At 40.4% G+C, this 21,066-nt stretch overlaps 1 protein-coding gene across 4 annotated transcripts in view; it reads left to right on the plus strand.

Annotated features, from left to right (window-relative positions):
• NRK (Nik related kinase) overlaps window positions 1-21,066 on the plus strand; it is a 93,490-nt gene that overhangs the window by 64,472 nt on the left and 7,952 nt on the right. For all 4 annotated transcript variants that reach the window (XM_035541225.1, XM_035541227.2, XM_035541226.2 and 1 more), the window contains 9 exons: window positions 1,766-1,859; window positions 4,619-4,792; window positions 5,446-5,575; window positions 5,974-6,132; window positions 7,789-7,932; window positions 9,168-9,302; window positions 11,240-11,340; window positions 11,877-12,026; window positions 15,123-15,282. In XM_035541225.1, the coding sequence (XP_035397118.1) occupies window positions 1,766-1,859; window positions 4,619-4,792; window positions 5,446-5,575; window positions 5,974-6,132; window positions 7,789-7,932; window positions 9,168-9,302; window positions 11,240-11,340; window positions 11,877-12,026; window positions 15,123-15,282 (1,247 nt within the window). The remainder of the gene's footprint in view (window positions 1-1,765; window positions 1,860-4,618; window positions 4,793-5,445; window positions 5,576-5,973; window positions 6,133-7,788; window positions 7,933-9,167; window positions 9,303-11,239; window positions 11,341-11,876; window positions 12,027-15,122; window positions 15,283-21,066) is intronic.

Raw genomic sequence — 21,066 nt, forward strand, 5'->3', positions numbered from 1 at the left:
GGCCTGATACCAGTCTTTTCTACTGTGCTCCTCTGAATAAGGTTTTTGTACCTGCATATTTTCCCGATTTGCATTTCTGAAGTTCATTTTCAAAGCTGAGGGATAAGGAGGGATAATGTTAGAAAAAAATATTGTAGTTTATTCACCTGAAAAAACTGTCTTTTTGCTGTAATGCCTAATTTTCTTACTGTTCCTCTCCAAACCACATCTTTTTGCTCTGTGAAGTTTTATTCGTTCCAGGTCATAGAATTCATCCTAGACCTCAGAAAGATACCACATAAAAATATGGATTTGCCCTGTAGCAATGACTTTGCTACATAAGTGTTAGGCTGTTATATCCCTGTATGCTGTAATGATTTGAAGGTGTCTCACTGCCTTTGGAAATCTGCATGTGTTGTTTGCATCTCCTGTGTGTGTGAGACCCACCGGTCCTTTGGAGAAATGGGGTCAGCAGGCTGATCCCTGTTAGGTTGGCCTTCTGTGCACACAGCCACTGTGAGAACCTCATGGAAACTGGAAGTGCAGTCTTAACGAAGTCCCTTCACCTCAGCTGAGCATCATTTATATTGAAAGATAGATACTTTGGGAAATGCATCATTATTACTAGTGAGTAAATAGCAAACACCAGTTTTTTGTTTTAAGGAGGGATGTCAGTGAACACGAGCCATCATCCTACCTGCTTGTATAGCATATATATTCCATTCATGCTCATCTCTCCCACTCTAGAAGGCTGCTTCCTTCTCTGATACCTGCATCATTCACAATTCCCCTACAAAAAAAAACCACGCTTTTCCTGTGGCTCATTTTGTATAGTTGAGTTTCCTCCCTCTGCTCTTTGTATGCTGTTCATTACCAAATTTAAATAAGGTGGCCGCATGTATGTTCTTGGATGGTAAGTACTTACTCCCACCAGTAAATAGGAGGTTGCTGTAATTTAAGATCAGGACCTTGCACTAATCAGTGATCCTGCTCCATGTGTTGCCATTCCTCATAAGTTTAGCATGCAAATATTTACAGCTCCCATAGGGGGGAAAAAATAACCCTTTTACTCCTTCACACTCATTCACACTGTTTTAAAACACAGATACCACTGCTCGTGCAGGGTATATCACAAGAGATGCTCGCCTTGGTCTTACTCTGTCCATCAGGACCTGCTTTTGGACACCATGGAAGACAGGATACTGGGCTTAGTGGGCTTTTGGCCTGACCCAGTCCTTCTGTCTCTCTGCTTCTGCTGCCTTACATGTGAAGTGAGGATGGTCACGTTTCTTGCGCAGAACAAAGTCGCAGTGCAGTCTGTCCCAGGGGGCGAGAGCAGTGTACAGAGGAGCAGCAGCTCTACCCACATGCAGCCGATGCTGGATTTTTGGGAACAGGGTGGCCAGTATTTCACCCCTCAGGGTAGTGTACGAGGGAAGATGGGAGAAGTTTTGAAGTTTTTGAAGGCTGCTCGACGGACCTGCTGTCACTTGATTGAGCACCTGTCAAAATGATGGGTGAAGGAAGGGAAGCCTCCACTGAGGTGGGGAGAGCTTCCTACTGGGAGCAGTCCTCGGGCACCAGTCCATCCAGGTACATCCTAATCAACTGGCTTTTGTACAGGAACCCTTATGTGTAACTAGTGAATGTTAATTATGCTCAGGAGAACTTGTGTATATGGAGGTGTTTTTTGTGGGTTTTGGTGTAGGGTTTTGTATTTTTTTGGGTTGTTGTTTTTTTTTTCCCGCTGAAGTAGTTCTGTTCATTAATTGGAGTTTGTTACCAGGCAACTGCTGAGCAGCAGAGTGGCAGATTTCTCAAGGACAAAAGTACCAGATGGGATTGAACTGAAACCCCAAAGCACTGCTGCAGAACAGAAGGTAATTTGGCCATTTGTAAGGGCTTGGGTACAGTGTGGGGAGAGTCAAATTGTTAACGTATGTGATAAACTCTGTATCCACTCCTTCTCAGCAGCATTTTCACTCTGAAGTCCTGCTCTGTCACTTCAAATTACAGCTATAAGCTTTAAAAAAGTGCGTACTGTTCCAGGCTTTATGCTTCCTACAAACAGGCTTACATCTAGGTTCAAAAATTGCACCTCTTTATTTGTCCTTATTATTGACCCGGTAGTAGTGGCTGATGCCAACTTACTGCGTGAAGGCGCTAGGCAGGTTGCAAAAAGCAATCCTGTTGATTACAGTCAGTGTGCATGGTTGCTATTTTTAAAAATGTTGACCTTCTTTATTCCAATGTAAAGAGAAGTACCTCTTTTTAAAATATTACTGAAAGACGGGAAAAGTACTTCATCCCTCCCCACGGGCTTAGCAAAAACACTCGTTCCCTCATGTGTCATGTTGTGGTTCTTTCCCATCTATAGTTCTAGCAGAGACTTCAAGTTGTGTGGATTTTCCCCTGTGATAAATATTAGCGCAGAAAAGATGAAAACAAGAGAAAGCAGAACAATGTTCTCTGTGGTTGAAAACAAAAAAATTACAGTAATAAGACTTGCTCTCAACCTCAGAGCATTTCTCACGTATTACTGAGTGTATTCTTGTTTCACAGATAGGGAAAATAAATTGCCATGAAACTGGCATTTTCCCCAGAGCTTCTTGTGTAAGCTGTGACAGAGCTAGGAAGAAAAAGGAGTTTCTTTTGCCTCTGGTGTGTTTCGTAAGCTTCAGACCAGAGAGAAATCTGTCCAGGCTGGCAAAGGAGTCCCACTTTGCCTGTCTCCCAGCATCCTTAAGGAGAAAAGATCCTGCTTTGATACATGGGGCACCAGACTGAGCCATGATCTCAGCAGCTCATGCTGTTCATCTTCCTCAACCTGCACTGAGTCTAATGCATTATTTTAAAGCTTATTGTTCTGTACCAGAAATGAAAGAATATTCCTGGTTACCATTTCAGAGCAACAGCATGACAGAAAAGCTTGTACTGCATTTAATAATTTTACTTTCAGATCTGTCCATCTCCACCTACGTGGGGGTGAGGGGAAAAAACAATACCAGCTCCAGGCCCTCTCCGCCTCCTTTGCCCAGTGCCAGAGCTCTTTCCTGGCACTCCAGCTTGAGCCTGCCCATTTCCTTCTCATGGCAGGAACAGCTCAGCGCTTCCTCCTTCCCTTGATATCTGTGTGCTGAACACAGGCTGCTTGAGGATAAGGAGAAAGGTGGGGTCTTTGAGACTCAGAATGAAGGTGGAAGAGAAAGGAGAAGAGTAGAGGTCACGTTTTCTAGTGGATTTGAGGAAAATGACCCGGGAAGGATGACAGATAGGTGATTCTCACCTCTTCTCACCAATCTCTTTGCCTTCCAGTGTTTTCTCTTCTCACAGAGAATCCTGTCCATTCCTCCCACCTCTGTGTCACCACCCACAGCCACCATAAGACTCCAAGAATTCTTTCAACATCCATTTCCTGTCCCATTTTGAAGTGGTTAGGGTGTACCAAGCTGCTCAAATGACTCAAATGGGAGTTTGGCTCAGTTCAGCTGAATCTGACTTAAAACTGAACAAAAAAAGTGCCATACGGGTTTGCTTCCCTGAACTCAAATACTGACGTGCATTTTATTGTTGCTTTTTAAAATATCAGAATTAAAAACGTAAAATGCCTACAGCATCGATTTTATTCCTGGTTAATTACTTGGCTTTTAAAAGGCAAATGCCTTTCATTCAGAGTTATCTGCTATATTTTGGATATATTGACCAGCATTCAAAAAAGCTGAGCTGATTTCAGTAGGCTGTTTATCAGTTAGTGCAATGTATAGACGTGCCTTGAATTCAACCAGCCAGAAGCTGTTTGAGTTTGATGGTGCTTTCTGCTTTGGTATAATTCAGGAGGAATATTGTTGGTTAGCACTTGGCTCCTGACACTTTGTGTTCCAGTGCTGATGGTATTCGGGTAACCAGACCTTTCATGGCCAGGGGTAGGTTCCTCTGCATTGCCCTCCCCATCTGGGACACTGCATGCTTTACAAATCCCCTCTTTCTTCCTCTCAAAGCTTCTAGCCATGTTTTCCCAGAAACTTCAGTGTCCCAGTGACTCAGTATTTTAGCCTGTCAGGGGAGAGAGTTTGTATGGTGCCTCACAGCCTGCATAGTATTGCTAGTAGGATCCTACAAGGAGGGCCACAGTACCAGACCTCATTGTACTGCAAATGCTGATCCTGGATCCTACTGAATGTGATCCCTCTAGAATAAGATTTCCTAATTCAGTAAGTGGGAAGTAGCAATGAAATGAATGGTAAGGGGCTTTAAACTATATGCGGTCCTGAGCTGAGAAGTACCTACTTCTGACCACAGTAGAGGTCAAATCTGTACTGTTAAGACAAGTCATTTGATTTTCTGTCAAGCCTCTCTGAGGATGAAGTTCCTTCCTTACCTATGGCATGGGATACAGTAGATGAGCAGTGTTTCTGGAGCACTTCGGGGGTGGAAGCCAAGGCTGATATCTCAGGTGTTTGCCACATGCTTTTGTAATTTCCTATTTTTTAATCTTTCTGTAGTGTTTGTCTTCATCCAATAGATCACATAGAGCACCCCTACTCATATCCTCATTATTTATTGTCCTAATTAACAGGGGGTGCATAGTGCATTGGAATTATATCATATGTGGACTTTAACCATGTTTTCTCATGTGCAGGATCAGATTTTAGGGAAACAAATTTCTAGCACCCAAGAAGGCCTCTGGAGCATAAACAACCAAAACTATCTCCTGCCAGATCTTCTTCAGCAGAGCCAAATTTCAGATTCCTCCGTGAACCCACCAAAAGTGCCACTGACTAGTCAGGAACCTCAAAACAAATCTGTGAATAAGGTATGAGATAAGTTTATAGATTGAATGAATTGTACCACCACTTCCCTCCAGCCCATGAGAGCCTGAGATTGAGTGTCATTTGAATTCATCTATCCTGTCTCTTATAAAGGAGAGATTTTTCACCATATCCCTCCTTTTATCTAAAAGATATATTTTGGGGGACTAATAAGAAAGTTCAAGCTCCCTACCCATCTTTGCTGTTCCATGTTTTTGTCCTTCTCTTTCCACTTCATACAAGCTAGAAGGGCTTTTACCCTCTGCTCATTTACCTGTAACACCAGCTACACAGCATGCTCATCTACCTTTAATGATTGTCTTTGGATTGATTTCCATCCCAGCGTCAGGTGACAGTGCACAAGGCCTGGATCTGTTGCAGATGAAACAGCAGGGAGTGAGAAACATAAAAGGAGATTCTTCTGGGGACCAGTTACTTCATTGCAGTGCAGTGCCTGGTCAAGAATCCTGACACAACTCCCAGCTCAGGCTTCCTCTTGTCACTCAATTTGTACCATCTATCTACTGCTCTAAGCATGTTCTTTACACCTAATAATGCAACATGCTGTTTCACCTGAACCTCAGAGACACCCACACGGCTCTGTGCTGTCTGCTCCCTAGTGTCATCGTCCTGAAGCAGCTCTTGTGTTTCATTGTAGACCCCGTCCACTGAAAGTACACCTTCAAAGAGCAGTACATCATCTACAACATCGTTTACTTCATTCATAGATCCCAGACTTCTGCCAATCACCCCTCCCACCAGTCCAGTTGGACCTCCCTGTAGTTCTTGTGAGTATGCTTTACCCCTCATAAAATCTCATTCCTGTTTTGTTGTTCTTATTATTCTGGGTGGGAATGGAGGGAAGGGAGAAGCTTATCACTTGGCAACTGAAACTGTTAGTAACACTTCCAGAAACTTAAGCTCCACATTGCTATGAATTTCATTGCATGGCCACTGTGCTTCTTCCAGATGTGGCTAGCTCTGCTGCTGTGTCACCACAGTGCTTGCTCAGGAATGTTTGAGGAGTTTTCCAGATGTGTGGTTTTCTTCAGCTATGTGAGGCTCTCAAAGTGTTTTCTCACTTTTCTGGAGTTTGTTTCATTCTGCCACAAACAGGTCAAATGTGAGATGTAGCCAAACACTTGATTTTTTATTTATTTTTTATTCCATATATCTTCTTTTTCAGCATCTAGTGCAAAACCCGAGCCCGTCAGGAGAGAAAATGCAAGGAAGGGCTCTGTTGTCAACGTTAACCCAACAAATATCCGCCCGCAGAGCGACAGTCCAGAAATTCGTAAATACAAGAAGAAATTCAACTCGGAGGTCCTTTGTGCTGCTTTGTGGGGTAAGCTCAGAAGTGCTTGGGCGTGTGTGTAGAGGGAAGGCAGCAACAGGAGAGGTTGGCAGTATATGGCAGTTAGATTTCGCAGTTGTATCACACCTCTCCTGTCAGAAAATCCTGAGAACATACCTACGTGTCACTCGCATAATATTGCCTTCTGATGGAAGATGGCAAACAGATGAGTTACAGTTGCAAGGGATTTTGTGCATCAGAATGAGAAAACATTTTGATCAAGCACAAAATTGAAACTGCACTTGCTGGAAGAGCCAAAAGTTACAAATGTTTTGGTAATGTGAAGCAAAAATGTTCATGATACTCAGTCTGTCTTAGCTGCATATCAGTATAGCTAATCATGCATAACCCTGACCCAATGGAAATTATCCAAACCAGAGGTTCCAAGAACCTTCCTCTCAGAATTTTAGCCACCACAGACTGAAGCAGGTCAGGCATCAATCTTTCCAAGAGGCTGACTTCCATAATTTCCACTGTCAGGACTTAGAACCTTGCTGGATCACCATTCTTGTAGGGTCAGCTTCACATGGCATTAAAAAAAAACACGCAGGATCAGTGTAGTCAGACCAGTTTTCAACCACTGTTGACGTAGTCCCAGTCTCACTGTAGCTAAGCTCTTGAGTTCTTGTAACCATCTGTCTACCTGTGAAGAACAGATGCATTCTACAGGACTCGCTCAGATGTTTACTTTTTGTCACTTTCTGAGTCTGGAATGGAAAATGAATGAAGTAGGTGAAACATTATCCAACGGAAATGTAGATTTCTAGTTTTTATAGCTTTGCAGGTTTTGTCTAATGTATGTTTGCAGGAGTCCAAGATTTTAAATTAGGAACAGAGCTATGGAGCAAAGTCTGTAAATTAACTTTGCATTGAGGTTGAAGAGCACCAGGTACTCGTCAGAGCATAGCCAGTAGAGAAGTTTGCTCATTACAGCAGGAAATTTTGTCATTTCTTTAGAACCTGCTGACTAGGAAAGGTAGCCATCATGCCAGCCAAACACTATTTTTGTACAGGGTGCATCCTCTGGTGTCAGCAACTCATTGAAGCTTTCACTTCCTGGGGAACAATTGGATTTCAGATGGATTCATTCCTTTAATTCAGCATTTGAAAGCACTCTTCCAAAAACCAGTTTTCAAACAAATACTCCGCTTCCTTATATCAGTAGCTTTTCTTCAGGTGACTTTGGTCTTTCTCCTGCATTTTGAGTGTTGCATTTGGGGAAAAGAGGAATTATATTCTTTAAAAATTGAAAGAGACCCTCATATCCTTCAGTTGGATATCCTGTGTTGACAGAGGACTGGTGCTAAACTGAGGCTTTTACAGCACTTACAAGCACACAAGTCACCTGAGAAGTTCAAGTTCGCAGAGTTTTCTTTTAATTTATTTTTTTTTAAATCAATATTGACTTCAGTGGAACTACTCATGCTTCAGGTTACATGGGCATATAAGTGTTCTGCTGGGTAAAAATTGTAACGTTGGGATTGTTTTTTTCCTTTTATTTTTCTGGGAGGTCATCCACAGAGCAACGGAGAAATTATCAGGTACCATTAAGAAGACTAAATAAAAATTGATTCTAAAAAACAATTAACACTTGGCTTCTGAATCATTGGGTGATGTATGCAGTATTTTTTTTCTCTGTATCAACAGGAGTAAATTTACTGGTGGGAACGGAGAATGGATTATGGCTACTGGACAGAAGTGGGCAGGGAAGAGTTTATTCACTGATTACAAGGAGACGATTCCAGCAAATGGATGTTCTGGAAGGACTCAATGTGCTAATTACTATATCAGGTTAGTTCAGTGTCTAAAAGTATCTGACCTGCATTGGGGTTGGAAGTAATTAGAGAAGAACTAGGTTATAAACTAGGTTGAGAAATTTCCTCTTACAGAAAATCACAGGATAGTTATTCTTGTTAATAGGAAAACTCTCTTGAATTTTTAACACTTAGATTCTCATTTCAGATTTAGATGGGGCTCTGGGATATTTCATTACCTGTTTAATGTATAAAATGGTTTGTGAGAGGTTATGAAGTGTTTCATATTCTTAAAATGGAGTGTTTCCCAGCAAGTTATAGTTTGTCAGTCTGTTTACATGTTTCTGCAATGGGTGAACATCTATCTAAGTGCAATTCTGTTTGAATATCATTAAATAACGTCGTTCTGTGGTCAATGAGATGTATGAACAGTCACTTAAGAGTGATATGTGCTGTGAAAGCATTGGTAACGCTAAATGGAGTGGTACCTTCAGCCTTTTCTGACAAAGAGCTTGGACTCTGCCCTTCGAGGTCCTGAGGCCATTATTATCCACAGATAAGAGTGGCCTCAAGGTAGTACATAAGAAATGGAGGTCCAACAAGGAATGGCTGCCACTTCTCTACACTCCAGACTCGCTGTAGTAGGTGATGGTAAGAGCTGTTTGTCCCACATTGCCAGTTTCAGCTGCTTTTGACATGGTCCCCTTAGACTGACCTGCTCTTGATCTTGCTTATTTACAAACCAAAGCAATAGAAAGACTGACTGAGTTAAAAGATGACAAAGTAATTCTCACCCTGAAAGGCATCCAAAAGAAAATAGTTACCTGTAATGAAGATTGTCAGTTAATTAGAACTAAAAAAGTCACTTATTCAAAATACCCATGGTAGGTTATATCTGTATTCCTTCCTTCACATCAGAGAGCAAATACCAGGCAATGTGATTATCTCTGATAATCTGATTATCTATAGAGGCCTCTTCTTTGACACGAGGAAAGAATTGTAGTCAGAAATTAAAACCTGACATGAAGCTTAATTCACAAGAGCACATATGCCAAATGTCATAGGGTTATTCATATTCCAGTTACCCACTGGGGGTCATAATCACCCCAGGCTTTTCTTTTGTGCTGCTGGATTTGTCTGTCACCTTGACAAGCACAAAGATCTGCTGTACTCAAGGTCACAGAACTCCAGCTTTTTTTACATGGGGGAGATTCTATGCTTCAATAAGTTAGTTATGTCTGTTTTTTTTCTCTTCCCCTTTGCAAATCCCAGGGAAGAAGAATAAGTTGAGGGTCTATTACTTATCATGGCTGAGAAATAAGATTTTGCGCAATGATCCAGAGGTGGAGAAGCGGCAAGGCTGGGTGTCAGTGGGTGACCTGGAAGGCTGCGTACACTACAAAGTTGGTAAGGCCTTGTTTTTTCCTTAGAGAGATGCTTAATCATCCTTTGTCATCTCATGACACCAGCCTTTTTCTTCAGCTGTGTTTCAAAATTGTATTGGTCTCTGACTGCTTTCAAACCTGCTTGCTTTACACGGTGGATGCTTTGCCCCTTGTCATTCCAGATTGCACCTCCTCTTGCACATGGTGTTATGGCTATGTCCCATGAAGGTTGGAAGAAGGGAGTGCCAGCCCTGTTCTGTTGCTCAGTCAGGGGTTTAGAAATTCTGTAGTTACTTAAGACTTCAATTAGAGTGATGTTTTCCACCCCCAGGCTACCAGCTTCCCTCCTGGCCCTGAGTAACTGCTGCTGAACTGGACTGGTACAGTACTAGGAAATCATGTTTGTAGGATGTCTATAGGTAGATGAGATTGATGTCCTAGAGCTCATTGCTGTGTCTTGATCATAAAAGACCTAAATATACCTCTGTTTAAATTTACACACTGGCAACGGTATGTACCGTAGCAGTTTAAATACCATCTTGCATTTCTTTGGCTTTCAGGTATTTCGTTTGTGAAGGTGAACATCAGTATTGTGATAGCTTCTGTCATTTAACTGTCTGAGGGGGTGTAATGTATAGAGTAAGTTTTGCTTTATTGAAAGATGGTATATGAAAGTGGCGGTGTTGTTTTTTTTTTTTTCTTTTCCGTAAGTCAAATAGAGAAATGATACAGACAAGTGCAGGAGACGATGATGTGGCTGGCTCTCATAAATGCTTTGCTTGACATTTCTTTGCATTTAGATCTCGTTGCTTTAAGTGTTACGGGTTAAATCCAAAAAGAAATGTGCAACAGATGTGTGTCGTTTTCTTTGTGATTATAGCTAAGCACCACATATTCCACTTCAGTTGCTCATTTTTGGTTTTGGTATGTCTTTTTTTTTTTTTTAAGTTATTCTAAAATTAGGCAAACATTTGGTGCTCTTCTGTGTTCACATATGACAAACCAAGTTTACTTCTTTGACAAAGCAGCTGCTGTTGTTTACCTGTTGGTGAATCTTCTTGTATCTTGACCTTTGTTCTTATAGTCATTTTTCCAGCTAGCAAAAGAAAAGGATGTGTTGTTTTGTGTTTTGGTAGGGTTTGTTTGTTTTTGTCTTTCCCTATCTCAGCCTTTGTAAGATTTCCCTGATCGGTATCCACCCTTATCTACTCTTAATGCTTCTGCTCTATGTTTGGGTCAGTGTGAATTGCTCCTGTTGCAAGCAGCAACAAACCTTAGCTCAGTTAGCATAGCACCTGCATTTTCTAAAAATGCCTTCCAAGCAGACACTGAATATAAAATGAAGGGAGAATGCACTGAGATGTGATGCCCTAGTGTTCTGTTTCCAAACCAAATGCTTGCCTCTGGCAGCGTGAAAGAAGCCTCAATTTTCAATGCATGTTTCTTTGTTTATTCTCAATGGGCCCAACATGAGCTTAATCAACTTGGAGAAATGGCTCATCTCTCCTAAATGCTTACTCATCTCAGAATCATGGGAGTCCTTCGCCCACACTAGCACATGGAGATTTAACCCCACACATGAACAGTGAAATGAAAATTCAGCATGTGGAGCAAAAGCAGCATAGTCACACCCGGCAACATCAGTGTGGGCTCATATTTGAAAAATAAAGTAGACTGACTTAGCTGTAGGGTCAAGACCTTTTTTTCTGACTAGTAAGAGAAATAGATGTATGAGAATCAATATATAAATGTTGCTATCTGAGAATAAAGGGACTACATGTTTGCAGTCAGGGTTTTGACACTGGTGATGTTAAACACTGATGTCCAGAATGCATTAGTCTCCTTGGTGGATAGCGTCTTCCTCTACAAATAATGCATTGAAATTATTTCATGTAATGAGATGGTCTTTGATTTAAGCGTCTGTCTGATACCTAAGGAATTGTTCTTCTTGTATTACAGTAAAATATGAGAGAATCAAATTCCTTGTAATTGCTTTGAAAAACTCAGTGGAGGTTTATGCTTGGGCTCCGAAGCCTTACCACAAATTCATGGCTTTTAAGGTAAGTTAAACTTCACTTTGCTTCAGACATACCACTGTCTCTCATCTACTCCTTGCTTTTGATTTTTGTTGTTTTTTATAACATTTATTTCTAGTTAAAGATAAAAAATGAATATTCCTTTAAAGAAAATGTAGCTCATTTGACATACATTGGAGGTGGCAGGCATGAAACTGTCACAGTCATGATTCTGTTAGATGTGAACAACTTGTTTCAGTGCTGTGCCAGGATGTACGTTTAAATTCATGAAGCTGATGCTGATTTCCCTCGGAGAAAGAGGAAATTTAACATGAATGGTACTTAGCCTAATTTTTGCATAGTCCATTTATAGAATAAGGATTTTTTTCAAAACACAGGTGAACTATCCAACTCTCTTTGTGGCCCAAAGGTTGATGGATACTTAGCTCCTTAAATGCAACGTGCTGGTAGAGCAAAAATGGGTAACTTTTCAGTTCTGAAAATTATTAAGGAAAATTATATATGTTGATCTGTAAACCAAGAGCATTATTGTATTCTATAGTGTATTTTTCTTCTTGCAGTCCTTCACCTCACTTCATCACAAACCACTGTCAGTTGACCTGACTGTTGAAAATGGACAAAGATTAAAAGTGATCTATGGCTCTCTAGTTGGCTTTCATGCTATTGATGTGGACTCTGGATCTGTGTATGACCTCTACCTTCCAACACATGTAAGACACTCCAAAAAGTTACATAAACACCTTTGTTATTTGGGTTGTATATTGGTGATAATCAGGTTAAGTGGTGTGCTGTATTTCAAAACAGAGGGTAAGAGGATAATTACTATACACCAGCTAATAGAAAATGACTTTTTGCATGCTTTTGTAATAGTGAAGTTCTGTTAAAAGGCTTTTTTTTTTTTTCCCAGATTTAGAGTATCAGTTTTAATGGTTTAACGTCAGAAAGCCTATTGCATGGACAGTACTATTTTTAATTGATTTATCCTGGAAATTTAAGGCTTTTTTAAAGCATACAAAAACACAATATTGAATTTGGTGACTTTCATAATCTGCCAGTGTGTTTTTCTGTCTTGATCACTGAATTGAGCTGAAATTTGGCCTGGTTTAAAAAGATGTGCAACATATGTTTAAATCTGGATCTGCTTTCAGGCATGTTATCTTTGCATCAAAGAGTACCTGTAGCTAGAGGAGCCATGTATAAACTGAGTCCAAACATGCATTCACATGGGTATACAGGTGAACACATGAATAATCCTAATTTCTTCACTGTGGAGCAAACTTGCATTCATTTTACATGATTTACATGAGCTCATGTGATCTACAAATGTGATTTGCCTTTTAGTCATGACTCTACAGAAACCCAGCTTCCAGGCCAAATAAATTTGCTGATTTTCTTACTGCTCAGTTGCCCATGAAATCAGTCTTTTACATTAAAAAGAATTCAGGATTTTCTGCTTAGGTTTTCAAGCAGAAGTTGGCATGAAGATGTTGATTTCAGGTACATGTTGAAGTTGTGGGTCCCAAAAGCCACAGAAATTTAGGGGATTATGTCCAAAAAGCTAGTGGATTCCCATGGCTCTGGTCTGATGGGGGGCTCCCAGCAGGGGAGCTTCTGTGCTCACTTGGAAAAACCCTCCCTGAAGTCAGCAGAGCTCAACACAGGCAAAGTGTTAGCTGATGGGTGCCACTGCTTCCGTGTATGCCAAGGGATGGGATTTCCAGTAACACTCGAGGTTTGGAGGGATCTCATCCCACATCTGCATGTTGCAGCCTGGTCCAAGACCCTTTAATTTTTTTTATTTTTTCCTCCCTCTCTCAGCCCAGTGTTTTCAAACCAAACGAAAACCCATGCCCTGTGGCAAGCCACTTGATCACCCTGCTACCCTGACGAGTGACAGCCTTCAAATTGTCACACCTGTGTTTTCTGATGGCCACAGTGTTTAAGGATGATGGTTTATAAACTTCTCTTAATTGCAAACTAACTGCTCTAGGTGTTCAAAACAGGCTGCTGAATCACCTGCTACAAACCTGAGCTGGTTTTTTGTTTGTTTGTTTAAGGGCCTTAAGTTTTGTGTTGTTAGATGGCTTATTTAATCCAACAATTAGTAGCTTTGTTAACTGTGCAGCTATGGAAAATTCACATCAGTTGATAAATGTAAGCGTGATGCCTGCGTGCCATCCTTGGAAGTTGGTTGCTAAGCAAGGTGAATAATGACTTGTCACAAAGATCATCAGCATAATTGCCCAAGATGTGAAAGGCAGAGGAAAAGGGGAGCCTTCTGAGCAGCTGCAGTTCTCCAACAGGCTGCGGATATAATTATGCACATGATGAGAGAGATTTCCCAGGTGATTGTCCTGAAGATGTGGGGCACCTTTAAGACTGGCTCCATTTGCGTGTGCTCAACCAAAAGTTAGCATGTACTAAAAATATATTTTCCCTTTAGAGTTTTAGACCTGAAATAAATCTGCTGCTACGGTAGTTCTGTCTTTTTCGGTATTTTATTATTTCAAAGAGCATCTGATAGACTGGATGATTTTCTCAAGGAGCTTTGTAGTGACAACAGAGCAGACTTCAACAGGCTGACTTTAGATACTCTTGCTTTCTGGTAGCCTCTTTTCCTGGTTCCCCACCTCTTTCTCCATCTCTTACCTGCTTCGATCGCTCATGCGAGTACCAAGGCAACGCATTAAAATTGCTCTGCGGCTCTGGATACCCGTTCTAGTGTTACGGATAGTTGTTGCGGAGGCACGGAGTCAAGTGGTTGGCCTGGGTGTATTCAGTTGGGCAAGTACAGCTTCGGTGCTTCTTTACTGTTCATTCTGCCCTTCCGGCATGTGTAATGTATGTGCTTGAAGAAAAGAGATCTGTGTGTTGCTGGCTTGTGAAAATGATGCAGAAACTCCAGTCATGTGCTTCCTAGAAAGATTCATTGTAGTGGTTTAACTGACTGTTTAATTATCCTGTTTTGAGTAGTGCTTTTTAAAAACAAAACAAAAAAGAAATGCTTTCTTAATGATTTTAAGGTTTTCCTCGTTTTCGTTCAAAAGTGCTTTCATAAAACCCCACCTCCATAGTTGTATACTTTGACTTTTTTTTTTCACTTCGGACATGTGTTGGCTTCTGGGAGAGATTCTAGTGCATCAAGCAGCTGTTAAGCTAATTTGTGTGAGTGAAATGCACTGTTTCTTGTGGCATGCAGAAAACATATGCTGAGCAACACTGAAAAGGGGAACTATTTGTAGGGAAGAATGTGGGAAGGGAAGGATATAGAGTGGCTTGTGTTTGAAAGGTCCAGGTACGATGTTCAGCTTGCTGTAAATACTGTTAAACTTACATTTTTTTTTTGGCTTGAAAGGGGAGAGGGAAATATCATGGAAAGTGAAAGCACTGGTTTCCTGGAATGTGGAAGCTTTTGTTCTTCCTCCATCTTCTGAAATAACTGTGAATTCAAATTTATTTCACCTGTCTTCTATTTACATAATGCAGGTGTTTCATAAATAAGTCAGTATTATTGTGTCTCAGTGGCTCCATGGCTTCTTGAAACCCGTTAATCCAAGTAAACATAAAGTGAAATACTGAACATTGCCTTGTTTGCAAACCTACTGTAATATCTAAAGGGGGGAGGAGAGGAGAAAACCCATTTCAGGGGCTAGCTTGCAAACTGCACAGCTTTTCTGAAAACAGGCGTTTCTTTGACTTTCCATGAGCTAGTTCTTTTTATTACTCTGTCAAGCTAGTTAGATTGATGTAGTCACTAAAATTGCAGTCCATTTTCTAATATAAATCTTAGCAAAATATGATTCTAGATCCAAGGAACTATTCGCCCACATGCCATTATCATCCTCCCAAACACCAGCGGAATGGAACTGTTACTCGCCTACGAAGATGAAGGCATCTACATTGATATATATGGGCATTTCACAAAGGAAACTGTTTTACAGTGGGGAGAAATGCCAGCATCTGTAGGTATGTATGAAAAACTGCATTTTATTAAACGTAAGGTTCTGCTGCATGAAACCTGACTACTTTATGAGGTTTGTATCTATGCGAAAGTGGTTGCGTGGCACATAAAGCAACTTCTGAGCAAAACAGATATCTGGAGAGTAAAGAGGTTTATGTATGTTTATGTTAAAACAGCCAACGATTGCAACAGGGTCTTCAAATTTGAATCATGGGGTTTGTATTCTTGTCATACTGTTTATTGCATCATACCCTTACTATACAGCCAAGCTTCCCTGGGGATGCAACCTCCAGAGAGTTTTCACAGAGAGAATTACATGAATTAGCGACACAACGGTGCTTGTTTTCTGCTTTGATTGTTCATAGTCCATAGCATTTTTATGTAAAAATTTGCAACTATAGCAGGGTGAGTTATTGAAAAGGTCTGTAACTGCTGTCAAATGGCCCCTTAATTTTATCACTTCAAATTCACAGTACAGGGTATTTCCAACAGATTCTCAGTCTCTCCATGTTTCCAGTGGCTTTGTAGGAGGAGATTCCCATTGTATTGCACAGGACAGCTGCTTGTTTCACCTTCCCCAGAGGGCTTCATGTTAAGTGTGGGGAAAACCAAGAACATAACACAGGCAGATTTTTGGTTTTATTATTAGTTGCTTTTAATTTCTTTTTTGTCTCATTCCTGTTCTTCCGGATCTTAAAACATACAAACAAACAGCAAAAGCCCAAGACATTTAGATTGTGCAAAAGCAGATTATTAGCTTGGCAGAAACTGGATGCCACAGTGAAAAATGAAGAAAGTTCACCTTTCTCCTTGCACTTCTAGTCGGGTAGCTTTAGGAAAAGTCCATTAAAATCAGTAGAGTAACACCCTTGAGGAAATACCAAGTCTATCATTTGTAGAGGGTTTTCAACAGTACTGAGAGCAAGGAACCCGCCTCTGGAACACACATTGCTATAAGGGAACTTGTATTTTTTGCACTGTTACTATAAAATCCAGCTATAGAAGTACTTCAGTTCCAAGAATCAGGTGTGAGGTTATAACCTGACTGTGTAGTATTTGCTTCCCTCCACTAAATACACCTATCTCTGCTTTTCAGCCCCTACTCAAAGCTGCAGGGCACAATTAAAATCTATCAAGTCAATTCTCCATTTTTCATATGAAAATCTAATAATCCTTGATATGTTGAAATTTTATATCCCCTCTGAATTAACGTTAGAAACACTCTAAGAAATAATCAATAATCAAAGCGCAATTACTCGGGAAAGGTAGGAAGAGTTCTAACAAGAAGTACTGAATGTAATTGGAAGCTGCACTGAAGAATGTTGTCTCAAGGAGACAGCTTTCAAGACCCATTTCATTATGGGATGTACTTCCTTAGGCCTTAAACGCAGCAAGCTTATTTAACATGAACCATTTTTAAAAAAAAACTGTCATGTCTTATACACCTTGTGGTGTGCATATATGATATTGGGTTTTCATAAATATTTAAACTCTTTTTGTTTTTTCACGTGTACCTTGTGGGTTAGAACTCCTTTTTCCTGCCTTGGGAAGAGGCAGAATTTTAAAATGAGCTGCATTTATGTAACTGTCCTGCTTGAGATTAACCGTAATCTCATGTTTAATACTTGCTAAAGCATAGATGTTATTTGTAGCTATTACAGGCTTTTCTAGTTGTCCTGCTTTTACTGTATGCTATGGCCTAAAGATTCACTGATACCAGATAATTAGACAGTGCGTTTCAAATGTTGATACATAAGGAACAAAAGGCTTTATTACATCTCACTTTAGAAAGGGAGATATTGCAAGAATTATTGCATATATTTATGACTGCTGCTTGGAAATCTGCAGTTTGTGACACTGGGTCCTGATTGCCCTCAAAGCTTTTTTTTCCACTTAATCTGGACAGAGTTTGTAGGAATGCCTCAGAAGTGTACCAGAGGGAGCTTAAGTCCTTTTTCCTAACCTTGCTGAAAGTACTGAATCATCAAACCTACAGAAACGTGAGATAGGTTTGTAAAGCGTTCTTGTGCCTGGGAATCATAATTCCATAACTTAAGTAAAAAATTTCCTTGCATGTACCCTGCTGGCACTGAAGTGAATAAAGCTTCACCGCTTTGGGCCAGCTGAGTATATGATCCTCTGTGCCAGTTAATTACTCTCATTTAAAACCTCTTTCTGCCTACATCTGGATAGGTATGAGATTCTCAATTTCTCAAGGTTGATTACATCTTAATAGAAAGATGCCATTTGGACATTCTCCTTTCCACATGCTCATGTAGCCATTCCTCTTGTTCTTCAGTATGCAACCATTATAATGATTTGCATGGAAAGCCATCAGTGCGAAATGACCTAGGCATTTTTGTTAAAGTATTTTAGGGCAGTTAGATAGGAAGCGGTTGGAGCAGACACACCTCTGAGGGTGGTATCCTGTCTAAAGAATTTTACTGTACAGCAGTCTTGTCCATGTGAATTGTTGGATTTTCTCTGTGGTCAGTCTAGAGAGATGGGCACCACCAGATGGGAAGGCATCCCATTTGGAGACAGGTAGCTAAGGCAGGTCCAATGAAGCACGCTACTGAGGTAGCAAAGAGTGAGTGAGATGAAATTTTTACGATGGTACGGTAAAGAGGGCTGAGTAAACAGATAGGTCTTTGCAAAGCATCCCCAAGTGCTCAAAGAGCAAGACTGTAGGTTTTCTCTGGAAGGAAAGGTGTCACTCTGTCACTCTTTCATTGTTTATAATTCTGCAGATTCCACAGCTGAAGGGAGGCAGTCTTCAAACACCCCCTCTCAGTTGATATTTGAAAATTTTCCAATATGTTAACTGGAGAACTCTTGCATTATTGCTGCTGCCACAGCACTGAGGTCTCAGAGCTGGATTTCTCTGAAACAGAAATTCTCAGTTGTTGTGATGTGGTACAAGATCAATTTGACTTCTGATTGCATTCACATTACAGCTAAAAACCAATTAACCCAACCTATTACTCAACGCAAAACCCAAATTTTAAACAGCTCTGTTAACTATTATTTTAATTGTTTCCCACCAGCTCCTATTCATCTTCTTGTTCCTCTGAAATTCTAGTCTCCAGACAGAAACATGAGCTCTTATGAGAGAAGTCTGACGGTGTTATTTACATGGCCAAACGTAGGGAAAACTTGCAAGTTTCACAAGAGATCCTGTTCTGGAATTTCCAGACCTCACAAGGTCTGACAGGAGTCTGCATGAGCTTATCTCAAAAGTTTTCACTCTGTGCTTTAGACAGGAGGGTCTTGTGTTAACCTCAGGGTGCTCTCTAGCCACCTTTTGCCCAGTTCTTAGTTTCTTTAAATAAGTATTTTGAAAGAAAACTTCTGTCGTTGATAAAGTGTTTCTTGACTTAAAAAAAAAAAAAAAAAAAAAAAAAGTGCATTATAATTGATAGATTTAGGGCAGGGAAACTAAATATAGCTTACTCTCCCATCTTTAAATTGGAACCTCTGTGACCTATCTGTTAATAAGAAATTGGAGAGAGGAAACTCAAATCCAATGGGAAATTAAAATTGTAGAAGTACTCTATCCATGTTTAATCTGAAAGATATTTCATATATGTAAGGCTAAATATAAATAGAGCTGTTATATTTTCTTTCTATAAAACAAGATTTTAAAAGGGTTTAAGAAACATCAAGTTAATATAATTTGAGAGCACTTTTGCCCTTCTGTGCGAGTAATGAATTATTTACAGTATGTCTGCTTGGCAGCTTGGCACAAAACCGGATATTCCCAAAGAGTAGGGAACCAATAAAAGTCCTGATTTCCTTTGCTGTGTACATATTAAAATCAAAATGATGTTATGTGGAAAAACAGATAGGGTTACCAAAAGCTGGTTGCATTACTGCAGTAGTGCTCTTTCAACGCACTTACTAGTCCTTGAAATACTAGCTGGCCAATTCATGTACAGGAAACTCCTGCTCATATCTGAATGATTCTTGTTGGTCACATCTCCCATGCAGTGTTTTCCCCAGCAAACAGCAAACAAACAAGCCACCTCACACCCTAAACATGTTTCTCACTTAGGTTTATTAGTTACACTGGAATAATAATTGCAGAAGTGAGCAAGCAACAACTGAGAGCAAGCGTGCTTTGGAACAAAGATGCATATAAACATGTATTTAGTAAACAATAAGATTCCTAGTCAAAAATTTATTTAGTCGTAGCTCTTTTTTGGGTGGTTAGGGAACTGTATGTATTAGGTCTTTGTCCGGTGAAAAAAAAAAAAAAAAAGGAAAAAAAACAACTTATATTCAAGTAACGTAAGTAATAGCAGTAAAACTATTTAATGGAATTGCACAAGAGAAATTCCTGTCTCCTTTCCCTGTCTTCCTCCCCCAAATTGCTTAACCTCTGGGCAGTGACTTCTGAAGCATGGGCAGCAGACAGAAGTACATGCAAGTAGCTAATCGGTCCCTAATCAGTGGTCAGCAGCATCACGGGAGAGCTTGAGGCTGGGTTTGAGCTTTGCGACATCGCAGAACGCTGTTGGTATCTCTGTGGGTTATCTTCATTCAAGCCCTCAACACACGCATCTCCCTTTCATTTGTCTAAAACAAACCAAAAATGTTATCTTGCTGCGCCCCAAAATAAAAATAAAAAAAAAAAAAACAACACATGCTTTTCCCAAAGAGGGCAGGAATCAATAGAAGTCATGATTTCATAGAGCATGTGGGGTTGGATTGAAGGGCCAAAGAAGGGTTCAGTAGAAGTGTAGTCAGTTTTAAGATCTGTATGGTCTCTAATAGTTGCTATCTCTTACTGCCAGCAAAATCACTGGGTATTCTTTTAAAGTTCTTGCCTAGCTGCATACTGGCCTGAGGCAGTTTTCTCAAACGTGTCCAGAAAAGCAAAATTCAGTACTTATTTTTGTGTTGCATTTCACCCTCTCCTAAAAGGAATTCAGTAAAGCAGTGTACACTCCCTTGTACCTCATAAAATGGAGTTTGGTATCATGACTCACGCATGCAAAAGTGGGTCAGAATCTTTTAATTTGTTTGGTTTGTTCATTTCAACCTCTTGGTTTGTATGGAATCAGTTGCCTGGGGAATTTGTGGAGTCTCTATGGCTAGAGGCCTTTAAGGTCAGATTAGACGATCAACTGTCACAAGTGATACTGGTGTGGCACAGAGATATGGATGGAGGAGAAGGTGCATTAAGGTCCTGTCCTGCCCTATTTCTGTAACACTAATCAGAAAAGCCTGATTTTATGTTATTTCACGAAAAGCTGATCTGATTCTGCTTTCATGTAGAGATAAGTTGGGAATAACTGCTTAGGGCAGTGAGCCAAATTCAGCACATGAGATCAGAAAAGGCATTTTTGAAGAGAGAGAATTTAAAGACAAAAAGAAAACTGAAGAAGGGAAGTGAGATTGTAGTGGTACCTGGACTCTGTGACACCAAGTGCACTTCTCCCAGACTGAGTGTGCTACTGATGTGAGACGAAGAGATCATTAGCTCATGTCAGTGGCACTTCATAAAAAGCTAATGGTTTCAGTATGGCTCAGTAATTTCATTCACCTTTTCTGCCTCTCAACCATTTCCCCTTGAAGCAGTCACTTCCGTGAACGGGGGCTCTCCTCAACCTGATGCTAATACACGCTGTGAACAGGAAACACCAAGTAGGTGGTCTCAACCCAATTTTAGAGCGTTCCTAATGCTTTCATTATGTTAAGAGGCTGATTTTGATCCCACTTCCCTCTACTGAGTTTATGGTGTGTATTCTGTGATCTCCAGGGCATACAGCTGGTATAATTGGTGT

The sequence above is a fragment of the Cygnus atratus genome, chromosome 13, assembly GCF_013377495.2.
Source record: "Cygnus atratus isolate AKBS03 ecotype Queensland, Australia chromosome 13, CAtr_DNAZoo_HiC_assembly, whole genome shotgun sequence".
NCBI classification, from domain to species: Eukaryota; Metazoa; Chordata; class Aves; order Anseriformes; family Anatidae; genus Cygnus; species Cygnus atratus.